Source organism: Epinephelus moara, chromosome 22 (assembly GCF_006386435.1).
Source record: "Epinephelus moara isolate mb chromosome 22, YSFRI_EMoa_1.0, whole genome shotgun sequence".
In the NCBI taxonomy this organism is placed as follows: Eukaryota; Metazoa; Chordata; class Actinopteri; order Perciformes; family Serranidae; genus Epinephelus; species Epinephelus moara.
In genome coordinates this window covers 19,775,513-19,791,549 of record NC_065527.1, presented here as the reverse complement: position 1 = coordinate 19,791,549, position 16,037 = coordinate 19,775,513, and the positions used below count along the sequence as shown (strand labels likewise).

The 16,037-nt window shown below is 41.8% G+C and overlaps 1 protein-coding gene across 1 annotated transcript in view; it reads left to right on the top strand.

Moving 5' to 3' along the window:
* csmd3b (CUB and Sushi multiple domains 3b) overlaps positions 1 to 16,037 on the top strand; it is a 478,068-nt gene that overhangs the window by 384,371 nt on the left and 77,660 nt on the right. Inside the window, exons 26-37 of the mRNA XM_050035068.1 lie at positions 2,478 to 2,604; positions 3,206 to 3,408; positions 4,049 to 4,240; positions 4,633 to 4,771; positions 6,677 to 6,864; positions 7,955 to 8,073; positions 8,835 to 8,910; positions 9,068 to 9,184; positions 13,894 to 14,007; positions 14,571 to 14,666; positions 14,961 to 15,164; positions 15,423 to 15,547. Of these exons, the coding sequence (XP_049891025.1) occupies positions 2,478 to 2,604; positions 3,206 to 3,408; positions 4,049 to 4,240; positions 4,633 to 4,771; positions 6,677 to 6,864; positions 7,955 to 8,073; positions 8,835 to 8,910; positions 9,068 to 9,184; positions 13,894 to 14,007; positions 14,571 to 14,666; positions 14,961 to 15,164; positions 15,423 to 15,547 (1,700 nt within the window). The remainder of the gene's footprint in view (positions 1 to 2,477; positions 2,605 to 3,205; positions 3,409 to 4,048; positions 4,241 to 4,632; positions 4,772 to 6,676; positions 6,865 to 7,954; positions 8,074 to 8,834; positions 8,911 to 9,067; positions 9,185 to 13,893; positions 14,008 to 14,570; positions 14,667 to 14,960; positions 15,165 to 15,422; positions 15,548 to 16,037) is intronic.

The following is a 16,037-nucleotide window of genomic DNA, read 5'->3' as shown; positions in this document are numbered from 1 at the left end:
AATGAGAAAAATTAAAGCATCCTGAAGAGTATTCCGTCACTAGAAGAACCCGATACCTGACACGCTTTCAATATGATCAGAAGTCGATTTATGATCATGACCACCTGGGGTGAGATCACTCAACTTCCCAAAGCTGCACTCTTCCAGCCCCTTTACAACTAATGATTGCTCTGTGGTTGTGTGCAGCGGGATCTTTCCAGTCAGTTATTGGCGAGGTATTTCATGTAAGCCTTAAATGTCATACTTAAGGTGCAAGCTTAAGGTGCTTTGTACAGCTGACCCCAGGAAAAATTGTACTAAAGGCTCATTCATGCTCAATGTTAAATACGTTTATGGGCACAGACAGAGCCTCTTGTCCATACTCTGCATTTATGTCATTCATATTCACATTTTAGGAACATTTATGAATACGGGCAAAATGGAGGAGTACCACCAGAGATCATGGAGGCAATGTAGCCAATAGTTCTAGCAAGACAAAACCACAGGACACAAAGAAGACATGTTAAAGAAGGTGGTACTGTTTGGGGAGAAGTAATGCAAGTTGGTCAAAAATGTTACACATTTATATTATAGTGGCAGTTACAATGTTTAAAATGGACAAATCTGTTTTTGTATGTGTAGAGAGTATAAATGAGCCTTAAGTCCTGCTATACGATACAGTACAGAGTCGCTTAATGTAAGGTCTTTGCCTACAGGACATTCACTCAACAACCTGGAAAGAAAGCAGGTGGAGGCCAATTTCCTGTGGAATCACCTTCTTGATTTACTCATGAGATCACACACTGCTGTAGTTTTAAAGTCTCAATGAAAAGCCTATTTATTCAGGACAGCTTACCACCTGGACTCCCTCTGCCCAATTGACCCATTTCCTTTCTTGCAGTGGGTGATTGGCTCTCTGTTCCCGAAGGCCCCCCCATGCTCTGCTTTGTACTCCAACATGCCCGCACACGTGCACGAACACACAGATCCAACCTCTTTGGGTTATATTTGTATCTCTGCTTGTTTCTAACCCCTATTTATGTCATTCCTACTCTATAGATGGCTAACTTACAAGCATGCTGGATAAATAAACACATTTCAATCGATTTGGCTTTGCTACACATCACTGTTTCATATCACAGGCCATTTTATGGAAACAATAAAACCTACTGGGACGTAAATACTCCAAGTATTGACTTAAATGTAAATATTTCATAATAACATCATTGCCTTTTTAATTAATTTTACATGGCTTTTAACTGATGGGGAATTACAAACCACAGCTCTGAATCTTGATGTCAACAAGTCAATAATGGTCCTTCAGTGGCTGTGCAGTATCAGGGCACCAGAACACACACTCACATATTCATCATTATGTTGCTATATAGTGCCTGAAATGCTTGATTTGTATAGTACTTGAAGCTTATTCGGAGGCCGGCCGTCCCAGTAGGTATTTGGTTGAATGATTACATTCTCTAATTAAACCCAAACAAATGCTAAGCCTGCTCAGAGTGACACACAAAATGGCTGCTGCAGCTGTGCTCCAGATGGGAGTTATAAGCATAACAGCAAGCCCAGTGTTTTAAAGACCTTTCTTTCTTCATCGCTGCCTGTGAACTTTCCGATTTTGAATTCAGCTTAATAAGTCTCTCTCCTTCTCACTATCAATAATGAAAGACTCATAAAACCACTGGCTGATATTCTCTGACTTTATATTTTAGCAGTGACACGTCATGACCTCAGCTAACCTCCAGTCTTAATATTATATTGCTTCTTATTATTACTCGTAGTGTTTCCTTCTTTACCCCCCTTGGTTCTCTCCATTTTTTGTCTCTCTTTTCCCTATTCTTCCCTCTTTTTTCCCTCTGTCTCAACTCTTAATATTGCTCCTATCACTTGAGATAATATATTCCAGTGAAGAAGGGAGGGGAGCCTGAGGGAGGAGGAACATGAGGGGAGGGAGGGGGGAGCAGAGAGGGGATGAAGATTGTGAAAATATATAACCGAGAGAGACAAAGAGAGAAAGGGGAATTATTTCTGTTATATAATGTGTGATGGTTTCTTTAGGGATGAATGCAGGATCAGCACTTTGTCTCTTCTTCTTCTTCTTCTTCTTCTTCTTCTTCTTCTTCTTCTTCTTCTTCTTCTCTTCTTTTCTGTGCGTGAGAAAGACAGAGAAGGAGCATTAGCTTTGTTCTTGATCCATTTGTCTTCGTGGTGATCGTTTAATCACTGCTCAGTGGCTACTGAGGTGCACCTAGTGGATCTGTAGCCTTGATAAACAATTGCCACAGTCACATAACTGGTTGACTTGTCATACATCAAGCACACACTTAAATACACACATGTACACTCATCAGTTACACACTGGTTTGGCTGAGTTGATGTTTTCACAATTGTGCTGATCAGACAAATAGACATAATATACAGTGACATTTCTATCTTGGTAGATATAAACCGTCTTTATTGTCTTTGACCTGTGTGTGTGCTTCCTGTAGCGGAGTGTGGCGGCCGTTTTAAAGGGGAGTCTTCAGGGAGGATCCTTTCCCCTGGATACCCTTTTCCTTATGACAATAATCTGCGCTGCACCTGGACCATCGAGGTGGACTCAGGAAACATTGTGAGGTAATGTTTGCAACCCAAAACCTTCCAAGTCAAAAAGTTAAAGTAGATTCAGAAAAGTTTTCAACTCCCCGTGGTGTTTTCAAGTGCTACTTTTGTTTGCAACTACCAACCAGGTAGAGTTTCCACAGTTACTTTGGTTGTTCCACCGTCCACCATTTCCCCTACTGGGGATGGTCACTGCAAAGAACTTACACTGATTCTTTGGTAACTGGGGATAGCTGCTGATTGCTACTGGGGAAAAACGAAAGCACTATCATTTTCCTGTTTTTGTTGACACACTTTTTCCTGCAGATCGTACCCAGTGGCAGACAGCATTGCATGGTAAAAGCGAGGCTTTTATGGAACCAATCTAAGTGCCAGTGCTGTCATTATTTTATCACCATTACAATACGCAATCAGCATTTACTTCATAATGCAAAAAAAGTGTCTATTTCCACTTTAAAAGAACAATATCATTCATTTTAGTGCCTACTTCAATACTTATGTAAAAATGTGGTCTCCAAAAATATTCTCCTCTGACAGAGTGTTTTATTTATTGTATTTTAAATAAGATAAAAATGATCTAACTTGGGTTTATATGCTTTTTTCCTGCAATCTACAGTCTCCAGTTCTTGGCCTTTGACACTGAAGCCAGCCACGACATGCTGAAGGTTTGGGATGGACCACCTGAGAATGAAATGTCTTTGGCAGAGCTCAGCGGGTCTCTGCTACCTGAGGGAATCCACTCTACCCTGAACACTGTCACCGTTCAGTTTGAGACTGATTTTTACATCAGCAAATCAGGATTCGCGATTCAGTTCTCCAGTAAGTAATGAGCAGGACGAATGTATTGAACATTATGAAGACGAGACAAGTTGTGATAGGAGTTTACCTACTAATGTTGAAGATCCTTGTATCATTTTTCTTTACATGTGTATTTAATGTGTGTAAGATTTTAGGGACCACTCTAAATATATTTTGCCTAATTCCATCTTATGTAGGACTGGTTGCATGGGTGGAATATAGTCTCAGTAAAAAAATCTAAAATGCAAGTATACCAAGATAATCTGAGACAAACTGCAGGGCTTGTGAGAAATGAAAATGCCTTTTTACATGGCAGTATCTATTTAAAATGACCAGCTCGTTGTGACCAACACTGGTCTTTTTGAATAAAAATCTGAATATCAATATTTCACATAATTAAGAACCCAAATGTGCATAATAGTTCTCCTCGAAAAACTCATTTGACCAGCCAGAAATTATCTTAACAGATATTTCATAATACCGGATAATAAACAGTTATTTGAATTAGTACTGATTTTATGCACTGAGTTAATGCATTAGCTTAATTAGCTATAGATATGCAATGTGACACAGATTTTTATAATTGCCCTCCTCGCTTTCTCCTCCATTTGCTCTTCTTTCTCACTGTCCCCTCTCTCCCTCCCTGTCTCGCTCTGTCCAGGCTCAGTAGCTACAGCCTGCAGGGACCCAGGTGTACCAATGAATGGCAGTCGTAGTGGAGATGGCCGTGAGCCGGGGGATTCGGTGTCCTTTCAGTGTGACCCAGGATACGAGCTCCAGGGGGACGACAAAATCACCTGTATACAAGTGGATAACAGATACTACTGGCAGCCCAGCCCGCCTGTCTGCATAGGTGAAAAGTCCAGCTTCCATATATTTATAGGGACATACAATGGATGGGCTGCATGCAGAGCTGCAGTTGTTGAGTGCTTAGTACCTTGTTCAAGGACACGCTTGTGAGTGACTTATGGGAGGGCTGTGTAAAGAAGATAATGTTTAATGATCTGAACTTGCTACTTAATACATGCAGCATGATGCTGCTCCATTATCCTGCCCACATTACACTGCAGCTTATTAATGAAAGTCTTATAACTATGATTAGCTAAAAACAATTTAAAATAAATGGTGTTGAGTGAATCCAAATAATTTTTTATCCTGCATAATTAAGCTTGAGAGAATACACATTTTCTGGTAATGCAAGACTTTATTAGAATGAATGTTTACCTGCTTATGTTCCCGTCATAGCTCCTTGTGGAGGAAACCTAACTGGCTCCAATGGATTTATACTGTCTCCTAACTACCCACATCCCTACCCTCACTCCAAAGACTGCGATTGGCTCATCGCTGTCAACTCTGACTACGTCCTGTCACTGGCCTTCATCAGGTAACCTGCTTTATTACGTAGCGATCCAAATCCTCTTTTACAATTACAACAATGTATTTATCCAGGGTGGGTTTGCTAAGCACTGATGTGTGTGTTGGGTTTTGTTTGATTTTTCCGAAATACTCTCACTAGATTAAGTAACACTTAAAAGAAAGGGTCAGTTGACCTAATCTTTGACCCAACTCCTGTTATAGACAAATGTGGAATGAAAATGGACTAGGTCACACGGAAATTTTGACCATTTGGTGCAAGAAGTGAGGTTAGAGGATCACCAAAATCAATAAGATTCATTCTCCTAAGACTCAATGCCAGACGATAAAGGCTTTTACCCTCCAGAATGCTTCATTTTTTAGCGTAATTTGATCAAAAACTGTCAACGGCAGCTTTTGTTTTTCACTGTATGAGTGCTTCAAACCATTTGGGACCAAGCCACTGTTTTTGTAAAGGTGAAAGTTTAACTGCTACTGTTTACTATTCTGAAAACGCTCCTCAAATCTGCTCTCAGGAACCTTTTGCACATGCTCTCTAGAAGAGTTCTTAGTTCGTGTATTCATGCCGAACTGTCATGGCCCGGGGGTCACAGTCCGGTGCAAGCAGAATACATTGTATGTAGATGTACGTAATGTGGCGCCAAAGTTCAGCAGCACAAGGTCCGTGTGGACAGCAACATTCACTGAAGCTGCATCCAAATGTCCACCCTCTAGACTTAAGAGTTGAGCCCTTGCGGATTTCAGTTGTATGTACTGTGACAAGTTCACTGTCAATCATGTAAAGTCTGCAACATCAGAGACCACAAGCCACTAGCCCTTTTTTAACAGGAATTGTGCAAATTTGTAGGAAAGCCCAATCAGTCTTCTTTCAGCATTGGCAGTATAAAAACAAAATCGGGGAGTGCAGCAAAATGCCGCCTACCTACTTTTGTTCATACAGAATGTGCCTTTTTCGGGGCAATGGGGGCGTGAGCAAGTAACAAAACGTGTAGCTCGCAGCTTGCCGGCAAAACGGCCCAACATTTGCCGAAAATCTGGCAGTGTTAAAGGGGCTGCTGATAGACAGCCCTCGAGACTGTTTTTTACTCATTGCCATGGAAACCTTCGTGTGACGATAACAATCATTGTCATTACTTTCATATTCTGTCTGTTCATCTGTCTATGCAGATTACAAAATATAAATCCCATGTATAGGGTGGTTTTTTGAGTGAACAAAATTAATTTCTGTAAGACTGTAGACATTCAAAAATTAGTTACATCAGAAGATCATTTGTTGTAATATTATTTCTGGCCTGCAGGATTCAAGTAGAGGTTATATGGCTACAGTAACTGTTTTACATAAGCATACATTTTGTTTTTCTAAGCCTGCTATTGAAAAAAAAAAAAAAAAATACAATGTCACGTCTATATTGCGATGAATTGTGGACAATTAAATCAGGGAAGTCAGCTGAAGTCTGCACCCCAAGCGGACTCTCTGGAAGTCTGCAGAAAGTCCACTTCAGGCCATATGTGGACTGAAGGAATTGTAGATTTGTACTCCTTGACTTTCCAGGAATGGCCCGCAAAGTCCGCAAGTCAAGTGCGGTGAAGTCTAGATTAATTCTGAGGTTAGCACAACAAGCTGATTGGTGTGCAAAATGAAACACCAGAGCTTGAAGACCCGAAGAACAAAGTTGCCAGTGCAAAATCCTCTCAGTCCAGGACACTTGCACTACTGTCCATTCAAAATCAATGAAAACAATCCTTATGCATGCAACCCCTACTTTCTAGTATACAGAACAAAAACAACTCTGTAAATGACCAGTTTTCTGATAGAAACTCAATCCTAAAATTTCAGCGTTCTGTGCTTTTCTCCCCATCTGCTCCCCCCCTACCTCTTGTCCCAATCTGTGTCTCTTTCTTCATCTGTCTCTAGTTTCAACATTGAGCCAAACTATGACTTCCTGTATATCTACGACGGTCCGGATAGCAACAGTCCTCTGATTGGTAGCTTTCAGGACAGCAAACTCCCAGAGCGGATAGAGAGCAGTTCGAATACCATGCATTTAGCATTCCGCAGTGACGGGTCTGTTTCTTACACTGGATTTCACCTGGAATACAAAGGTAAAAAAAAAAATCTCCCAATGGTACCACCATCCTTAGATACTGTTTAGTGTTTAGTGCTGGAGTAGTTTCAAAAGGTACAAGAGGCAAACCACACAAACCACAGCTGTTGTGTTCTGTGGGAGATTTGGGTTTGTTTGAGAATCATCTTAACAGCGCAGACAAATTTCACTCCAGTTTTATAAGTAAACTCATCTACAATATAATCATAATTACCTGAGTGAAAGCAGCACGCCGTCATGTATTCTGCAGTCAGTAACAAATGGTTTGTATCTTGAGCTAGATGTCACCTAGAAATAGACTCAACACATGGACTGTACGTCTTTTAATGATGATGTCAGACAGAAAGTAGACACACAGTCCAGCTGGGAGTGTTTGAATAGTCACTTTGTAACAGTCAGTTGTTTGAAAATAATTTTACACTGCTTGATGTAATTGCATCAGGGCCAGTTTTCAGTCTCATCTGTTTTTCATAAGCAAGGTAAAGTGTTTCAGATGTCTCCTGTGATGACAGTATCTCCAGAATGTGTTTAGAAATATTTAATTTTCACATTGAACAAAGAAGACTACTGCATTACCCCTAAACACTCAGCACAAACGTGTTTGCAGTTAAGTCCCCCACACTGACGGCGGCGTGCATCATGCTGATTTTAAGATGAAAGAGAATGATTGCTGTCACCATAACGTCCCTGTTGAATTAGTGTTTGTTGAAATAGTCTGTCAGAGGGGTGAGTTTGATTCACTTGCACAAAAGAATCAGCGTTGGCTTCATGTGGACTCAGGAATTAAGTCTTGAGTTGATGCAGGGTGGCCACTAATCTTTTAGGAGGGGGGCCAAAGCCATAATTTACAAGGTTCATGTAGCATACAAAAGCCTGGGAATGAAGTTGTCGTTCTTGCTCAATCTTGGGCTAAGGCGGCTAAGTCAAACAGACTGTTTTAAAGGCCAACGCCATGCCTGCCTCATTTGATTACAGCTAGGGATGTGGTTATTATTAATTTGACTTATTATTTATGTTTGCCTGTCACTTTTTCTTTGCCTCATCCTCCCCCTCTCTCTGACTCACTCCTTCTCTTTCTCTCCGTCCAGCCAAGCTGAGGGAATCGTGTTTCGACCCAGGTGTGGTTCTGAATGGGACCAGGCTGGGATCCGATTATAAGCTTGGCTCCACTGTTACCTTCTATTGTGAGGCCGGATATGTTTTGCAGGTACAAAAACAAATTGGATGGATGGATGGGTGGCTGGTCAGTTGGCTGGTTAGATGGATGATTAGTTAGTTGATTATATATAGTTTGTTTTTTTTATATATATATGGGCATCACAGTAGCATTAAAATTGTACATTTATGCACAAGAACCACATGCACTGTTTTGCTCCTTTAACAGAGAAGACTGCAATTTGACAATCATGGTTTGTTAAGGCTTGTGTGTTGATTCTACTGGTCTGCTGGTACCTTGCAACAATTGTATAAAGGTTCAGTGTGTAGGATTTAGGGGCATCTATAGGCACAAATGGTATGTAATATTCATATTTATATTTTCTTTACTGTATAATCACCTGGAAATGAGAAGTGTTATGTTTTGGTTATCTTTAAATGAGCCATTTATATCTGCATATAGAGTGGGTCTTCATTCACAGAGTCCACCATGTTGTTCTACAATATGTAGCCCACAACGGACAAACCAAACACTGGCTTTGGCCACCATAGTTCTCCTACATTCTTGGCACGGGAGAGAAGTTTCAGTGCTGCAACCTCACCACTAGATGTCACTAAATCCAACACACTGGACCTTTAAGCAGAGAAGAGGCATGACCATAAAGGCATTTAAAAATCTGACCAGTTGATTGGTTAAATGGCTGGTTGATCAAATGGGTGGGTGGATGATTTGTTGTTTGGTTTGTGGGATAAGTGATTGGCTGGGTTGGTGGGTTGTTTTTCTCACAGTAAATAGCTTATATTTTTCTTTAGGGCTATTCTACACTAACCTGCAGTATGGGAGATGATGGCAGACCTGGATGGAACAGGGCATTGCCTAGTTGCCAAGGTAACATGCACTAAAACACAGACCGCAATAAAGCATCCCCACACACACACAGCTTAAACCTATGTTTGATCAGAGTGATTTATTCACTGTGTATGTGTGATTGTGTTCCTCTCTGCCCGTCTTTATGTGCGTGCACATGTGTATGTTCTGTCTCCAGCTCCCTGCGGAAGTCGTTCTACAGGAACAGAAGGGACTGTTTTATCTCCCAACTTCCCCAGAAACTACACCTCTGGACAAACCTGTGTCTACTCTATATCTGTACCCAGAGAGTTTGGTAAGTTCGTGCACAAACACACACCTATAAATAGCAGACTGCAAACATGCCATAGCATTCCACCGGATCTTGAATATATATGTGGCTATGTGAATGTGTGTGAGTGAATATATATATATATATAGAATATTTCACACAATTACACACAGTACCTGTATGAATCTATTTGGGTGTGCTATGGTGAAAACTGCAATACAAAGCAGTCAGTATTTAAGTGATTTATTCCTTATACTTAAAATGATTTCTAACACAAGTGTATAACGCTCTGAAGTGTAGGTAAAGAGAAAACAGTCAAGAGCAAACCCTGTGATCACAATTTTCTTGACATGTATTCTCCAATTGTTCTTTTGCTCAGTGAAACAAAGTCACATTAGTACTTTTTAATGGGGAAGCTCCCCGAGAGGACCCCTTTAGGGTTCTTTAAACCGCTGAAAAACTAGAAAAGATATTATACGTGATCAAAGGATGCTCGTTGGCCATTTATTTGATTCCAGGTCAGCGTTTCATCATTGAAGTGACATTTAAAGATGAGGCTGTTTTTATCTCGCCACGTTTGATCAGAGGCTCTGAGGTCAGACATAAATGAGGCGCTGTAAAGATATGAATGTTGGAGGAGGATTCTTCACATTGAGCGAGGCTGTGTTGGGAATATGGGGGCATTAGAATAAAGGAGGGTCTCCGCTGGTCATGAGCACAATTGAAAGGGGTGCTGTCAAGAAGTAATGTGTTAAATGTGTCAGACATCTTTCAAAATCTATAGAGTAGGTGGTTAAATTTACATTTTAATTAGGGATGAATAACAGTGTCACAGGACATAAGTTCATTATTGACCTTGGAAATAGTTATAATAGTTGACGCAACAATCCCAACTTAAGATCCACCAGCCATTTCTGGAGCTTTCAACTGTATTACATGTGCTCATGAGCAATAGGAGTTCCCTCAGTCAGGCAGATGGATAAGTTTGTATGCAGGCTCAGTAGCTGTTATGATCCCCGAGTACTTGTAAATAGGAGTACATGGGACTACTCTGGCATTGTCGACATCAGCAGATACTGTTGAAAGCTCCATAAGACGCTGGTAAGTGGACATTAAGTTGGGACTGTGTTGTCTAAGTATCAATATCATTTCATTTTCATGATGTGCAAACTTACATTTGTGTCTCTAATACGCGTTCACCATATCACATAGAGTATTGACATCTAAATTATTGGTTGACTGTCTTAGAACGAGTGAGTCATTGGTCTGACTTGAGCTTTTACAAACAATCAGTAATTGGTGGATATGATTTCCAATTATGCCCTGTGGTGTTATGAATAAATAGCAGCTTTCCCTGAGGCTGTTGATGGTTGCTGTCTCGTTATGTTTGTGCGGCAGCTTTTGTAATGTCAGCTTCATGTAGACATACTGACTGACAGGAGCTCACATTCAGTTGGCCTACGTATTGTTTAAAGAGGACCTATTATGCTTTTTATTACTTTCTGTCATGTAAAAAATGTTAGAATGTCAGATGTTCATGTTAAAGTCTGGGTAAAGCAAAACTAGTGATTTCTTTCTAAGCACATTTATATTGTTAGAAAACACTTGTGAAGCGAACCCTCGAACTGTGTAGTACAGAATTGTGGAATTAGACCATCATTTCTGTGTCCAGGATTTTTGGGGATGGACCTAAAAGCCTGCTCGATGACTCATTGGAGCCTTCCTTGACGTAACCCCTCCCCTACTATATAAATGCTACGTTACTCAACGTCAGCACACATCACAGCATCAGAGTCTTTCATTTGTCTATTGTGTGTGAACGGCGAGTTTGCTACGTCCCGCAAGTGCTCGTAGCTCTTTCTGTCTAATGAATATGTGAATAAACATCTCTGTTAAATGCCACAGTTATATAAAGACAAGCTGACGCACCTTGCAGTCTTTCTAGCCGAATCAGCTACCCAGCCCGCCGGTAGTTACAGTACTGGTCACTGCTTTGGTTGTGTACTTTGTGCTAACGGGAGGCTATAGCCACGCAGCAGCTCTTGTTCCCTGTGGTGTGACTAACTCATGACACACAGTTATTTTGGCTTTACCCAGACTTTAAACGTAGCCAAAGTTTCAGATAATGAGATAAAAAAAAGTAATCCCTGCCATCAGCTCACAACAAGACTTCTTTATATGGTCTTCTGCTCCAGGCATTACTGCAAGTGTTGACATTACATACACTGCTACATGTAGCTACGCGCTAACATCAGGGAAACATGTAATCTGAGTTGCGGATGTTGTTAATTTCGCCCTAATTTTGGATCATTTTCCTGTTGGAACATGTCTAGGGCTCTCCTGATAACCATTTTTTGTTCTCCAGAGCTTCAGTGGTAATCAACAGCAAATTGTCAAAGCTTTTGCCAGTTAAACAAGGTCCTAACTGTGTACCTTTTATAACATAATAACTGCTTTAACAACTTTTCTCATCATGAATATTATAATTATAAATATAATTATAAATATGTCTTTCTGACGTCATATTGACGTCTGGTGCCAGCTGGAATGACGCTCAGACAGCTTCCCTGGCCCTCCCACACAGCAAGGGACAGGGGTGGGTTTGCTACGTTGCAGTGCTTTTTTAAGCAGCTGTCATTCCCCCCAAAATAACATGTCTATAATTTGTGAACTTAAAGCAGTTGAAAGTTAAAGGCTCAAAGTTGCAGTTTCAACAGCTTGATGATCAGAGTAGTTGAAAACAAAACCATAGGACTAGTTATCAAATGGTTAATGATGTTTCCACCTTTCATGCAAATGGCGTTCAGTTTTAACACCAGCTGGGGAAAACTCTTGGCATCCATCCCTAAGGAGATGCCAAACCTCCTGTTGAATGAGGATGTGGCTGAGGACGCCCACTCAGGCAGCTCATCAGGAGGCATGGCAGCTCCACAGGGATCGATCCTCAGGTTTTCTCCGTCTGATGTCAGGAGCTGAAGCCTTTCAAATGAACACAGAAAACATTTCAATCATTTGATGGCACGCCCCGTGGATTGATTTAAACTTTGCTGGACACGTTACAACCTGGACCACTGAACAGATCTACCAGGTGTGCGTGACTGCAGTGCAGAGGGATTTCACCACCAACAAGCCATGTGGTTATCACAGTGTGTGACAACACTGGTGCCATCACTTATCTCTGCGTGTGTGCATGTGTGTGGCTTTTTCCTGCGTGTGTCTTTCTGTGTTGGTATGTAAATGGTATGTTGTTCTTCCTTGTTATCACAGTATGAGTAAAAATCCACGGTGAAGTAAGCTGTTCCATGTGTGAGTTAATGCTTCATGAGGCTGCGTGTGAATGTTGATTATGTGTGTCCTCCTGCCTGTAATCTGTGCTGTTCTGAAACGGTTTCAGCTGTGAACTCCTCCACCTGCTCTGCGGTATGTCGATATTACAGCGGGGCATGATGGAAACCTTAATCACTCTGGTTTCCTTAAAATCTATACACGGTGGGAGCTTTTAAGTTTCTGCTGACAGGCAGGAGGATCCTGTCATTTTTTATGACCGCTCAACAGCATGCCCCTTATACGCAGCCGCACACACGACCATGCGAGATATAAGAGCTAAGAGTCATCTGCGCTGTAGAGCTATATCTTGACGATTCTCCCTCTCACACCTCTAGGGACAATTCAACGCCAATTTGGAATTCACTGCCTTGCTCCTGCTCGGCATTGTTTGCCATTATTTTAACATGAAACGAGGTTTCACATGGAGGCAGGCTGTATGTTGTGAGTCAGAGCAACGTTTAAGCAGAATGCGGATCGTGCTTTAAAAGAACTCCACAGAGAGAAGTGGTCTTGTACAAAGTGACCAGTGACCTTCTTATAGTCGAGTATCCTTGGCAATGTTCAGATTTAATCCTTTGCACCTCAGCCTTTGGGGCCAAAGAGAGAGGGAGAGGGAGGGGGAGATGGAGACGTGATATGTCTGCGTGTGTGTGTGTGTAGTCAGGGAGCTGGCTTCATTGAGGCTGAAAGAAATGTTATTTATCCTAAAGGACATTTTTCCATGTGCTGCAAACAAACAGATTTCCATTTCATACAAGTACACCTACAGATTTGCATCTTAAGGCAACTTATAATTGTTTTGAAGACGCAGTGATCAACCAAGACAAAGAGAATCGTATTAGTTTGAGCAAATACGGGGCCTCAAGCCTCCAGGGGGCCCTCTTATGCTACCTGCCGCCGCAGCTGCACTGTGAAATCCGTGGTTTAGTCATGGTTCATGGCCACTGCAGCAAGTCTTTTCACCTTCCATCATTCTGAAACAGTAAAACAGGGGTTTTGGGACATGAGTTTGACAGGTTACCACTTGTGTCATATGCCTTTCTTTCACTCTACCTGCTTGTAATACTGCAGAGAGGACAGACAGAAAAACATCTTGCCCTACTGACATATAGTTTTTGCCAACACCAGCATTTCACACTTGCTGTCAACACTGATACAGCCAAGCCAACGGACGAGGCAGGGGGTGAGCTGGACTGCTGCATGATGAAGATGAGGTGATGTTTTGACTATTAAGCGTCCTGATGTGTAATTTTGTGCCAATAGTTGGCTTCAGAGAGAGGTTGACACTGCAGCTTAATAAAATTTAAATTAGGTATTACAGGTTAATTTTATCATTGGAAGGTCAGGCACAGACAGTGGCATGGAATAATAATTTGTCTCTATCTGTCTCTCTTCTCTGTCTCCAGTTCTCTTTGGCCAGTTTGTGTTGTTCCAGACGTCTCTGAATGATGTGGTGGAAATCTACGACGGACCCACTCAACAAAACACACTGCTGTCTTCTCTCTCTGGGTCCCACTCTGGTAAGGATGGATGGATAGCTTGATATATGGATAGACGGATGGATGATCAGATAGACAACTCTGAGCCCCAGGGGTGAAAGGCTATTAATTTAAGTACCGCAGCACATCTGACGAGGTTGAAGGTTATGTAACCACTGTTCCTACACTGGCATGTTTACATAGATTAGTCAACTGCAACTTTAAAATGAAAGGAAATCTTTGCTGCTTTACTAGTAAACAGCAGCTACAGGCTTAGAAAGTATAATTTGATTGACTGTGCCGCTTAAAGGATACCAGCTACTGTTTAAGTGGGACGTTTTCTCACACAATCCTTAAATGTCAATACTACTACTTCACCCATTGCATTTGTTTTATTGTCTCACTTCAGCGATGACTGGATCAGAAGAAATGTTTATGAATTTAAACTGGGTTATGAAAACTGTGAATGTTCTTTCCTCTCACTTGGAGGAAAAAAAAAAGTGTCAGAGGGTCCTTGCAGTGCGCTCCAGCAGCACTGCACCCCCGCTGAGCCTGAACCATAACGCTTTCCTTCTCATCTTGTCTCTCTTTGACTCTCTCCATAGGTGAGTCCCTCCCTCTGAGTTCGGGAAACCAGATCACGATAAAGTTTACCACAGTCGGACCAGAGACTGCGAAGGGATTTCACTTCGTCTACCAAGGTCAGCCAATCACAAGTAGCCAGAGTTGTTGTAGCTATTTTCAAGCAAATAAATTAGATAAATTTTGTATCCTTCATGTTGGAAGTTTAGTGAAGAGTGGTGAGATCGTGTGTGTGTGTGTGTTGGTGTTTACTACATCATAAATCTTGGCTTTCTGGGGCAATGGGGTGTGGATTATGGCCTTTCTCTTACATTTGTGGACATGTCCATTCCACATAAAATGCCACAGTTGGACATTTGGCCTTTCCATCGATGTTAACTTTATGGTAGTGATGTCTTCCATTATTTCTGCAGCTGTACCGAGGACCAGCTCCACCCAGTGCAGTTCAGTCCCCGAGCCGCGCTTTGGGAAGCGTCTGGGTAATGACTTTGCAGTCGGCTCGCTGGTGCAGTTTGAGTGCAACCCCGGTTACGTCCTGCATGGCTCCACTGCCATACGGTGTGAGAGTGTACCTGACAACCTGGCACAATGGAATGACACCCTGCCGACATGCATAGGTGAATATGAATCCAGGAATTATGCAGAAGACTGATATTTTCCCATTCTTAATGCAGTAACATCATAAGATGCTAAATATTTAAAAGCCAATACAGACCCGAGCTGCCTCCCAGGCCTCGTGCTCTTTGGTCACCTCCTCTGCAGGGGTAGAGATGATAGAATCAACTTTCTCTTCCCTTGTTACTTGCAGACAGAGTGTTGTTTCAACCTTTGCTTTTCTCTCCTCTCTGCACCCGTGCGTTTCGCCTCTCTCTCAGTTCCCTGCGGGGGCGTGTTGACCCTTCGCCGTGGGACCATCCTGTCGCCTGGGTATCCAGAGCCCTACGACAACAACCAGAACTGCGTGTGGAAGGTCTCTGTTCCGGAGGGGGCTGGAATACAGGTAGTACCTGTCACACGCTGCTTCCTGGCTGACCTATGTATCATTGGCTTAAAAGCTGAGCAGGCAGGATGTCGAGGAAGATAAGATATTATTAGAAGGATGAATGGATGGATGGTTTGTGAGAGAGGGACCATCCAGAGATAACTAGATAGGATCTAATCGAGAGAGATAATGCCTGATTGCGTGTAAGCTAAACTGCTCTCACGGGCAAATACAAAGGCAAAGATGCTTCTGACACCAAATGGAGGCTGTTACACGTATTTGACAGACACCTCACAGCATTAATAGTTCAGGTGTCTTCTGTATAATTCGACTTATGTTGGGGGGGTTACAAACAGCCTTGTCTCATATCACCTTTTAGGAGATATGAATATTTATTCATTGATTTAGTAATGTAGAGTATCAGATGCACTCAGAGGACAATTGAGGTGCTTTTATTGCAGACAATGAAACAAGAGCTAACATGTACAAATTCTGTCTTTCTCTTCCT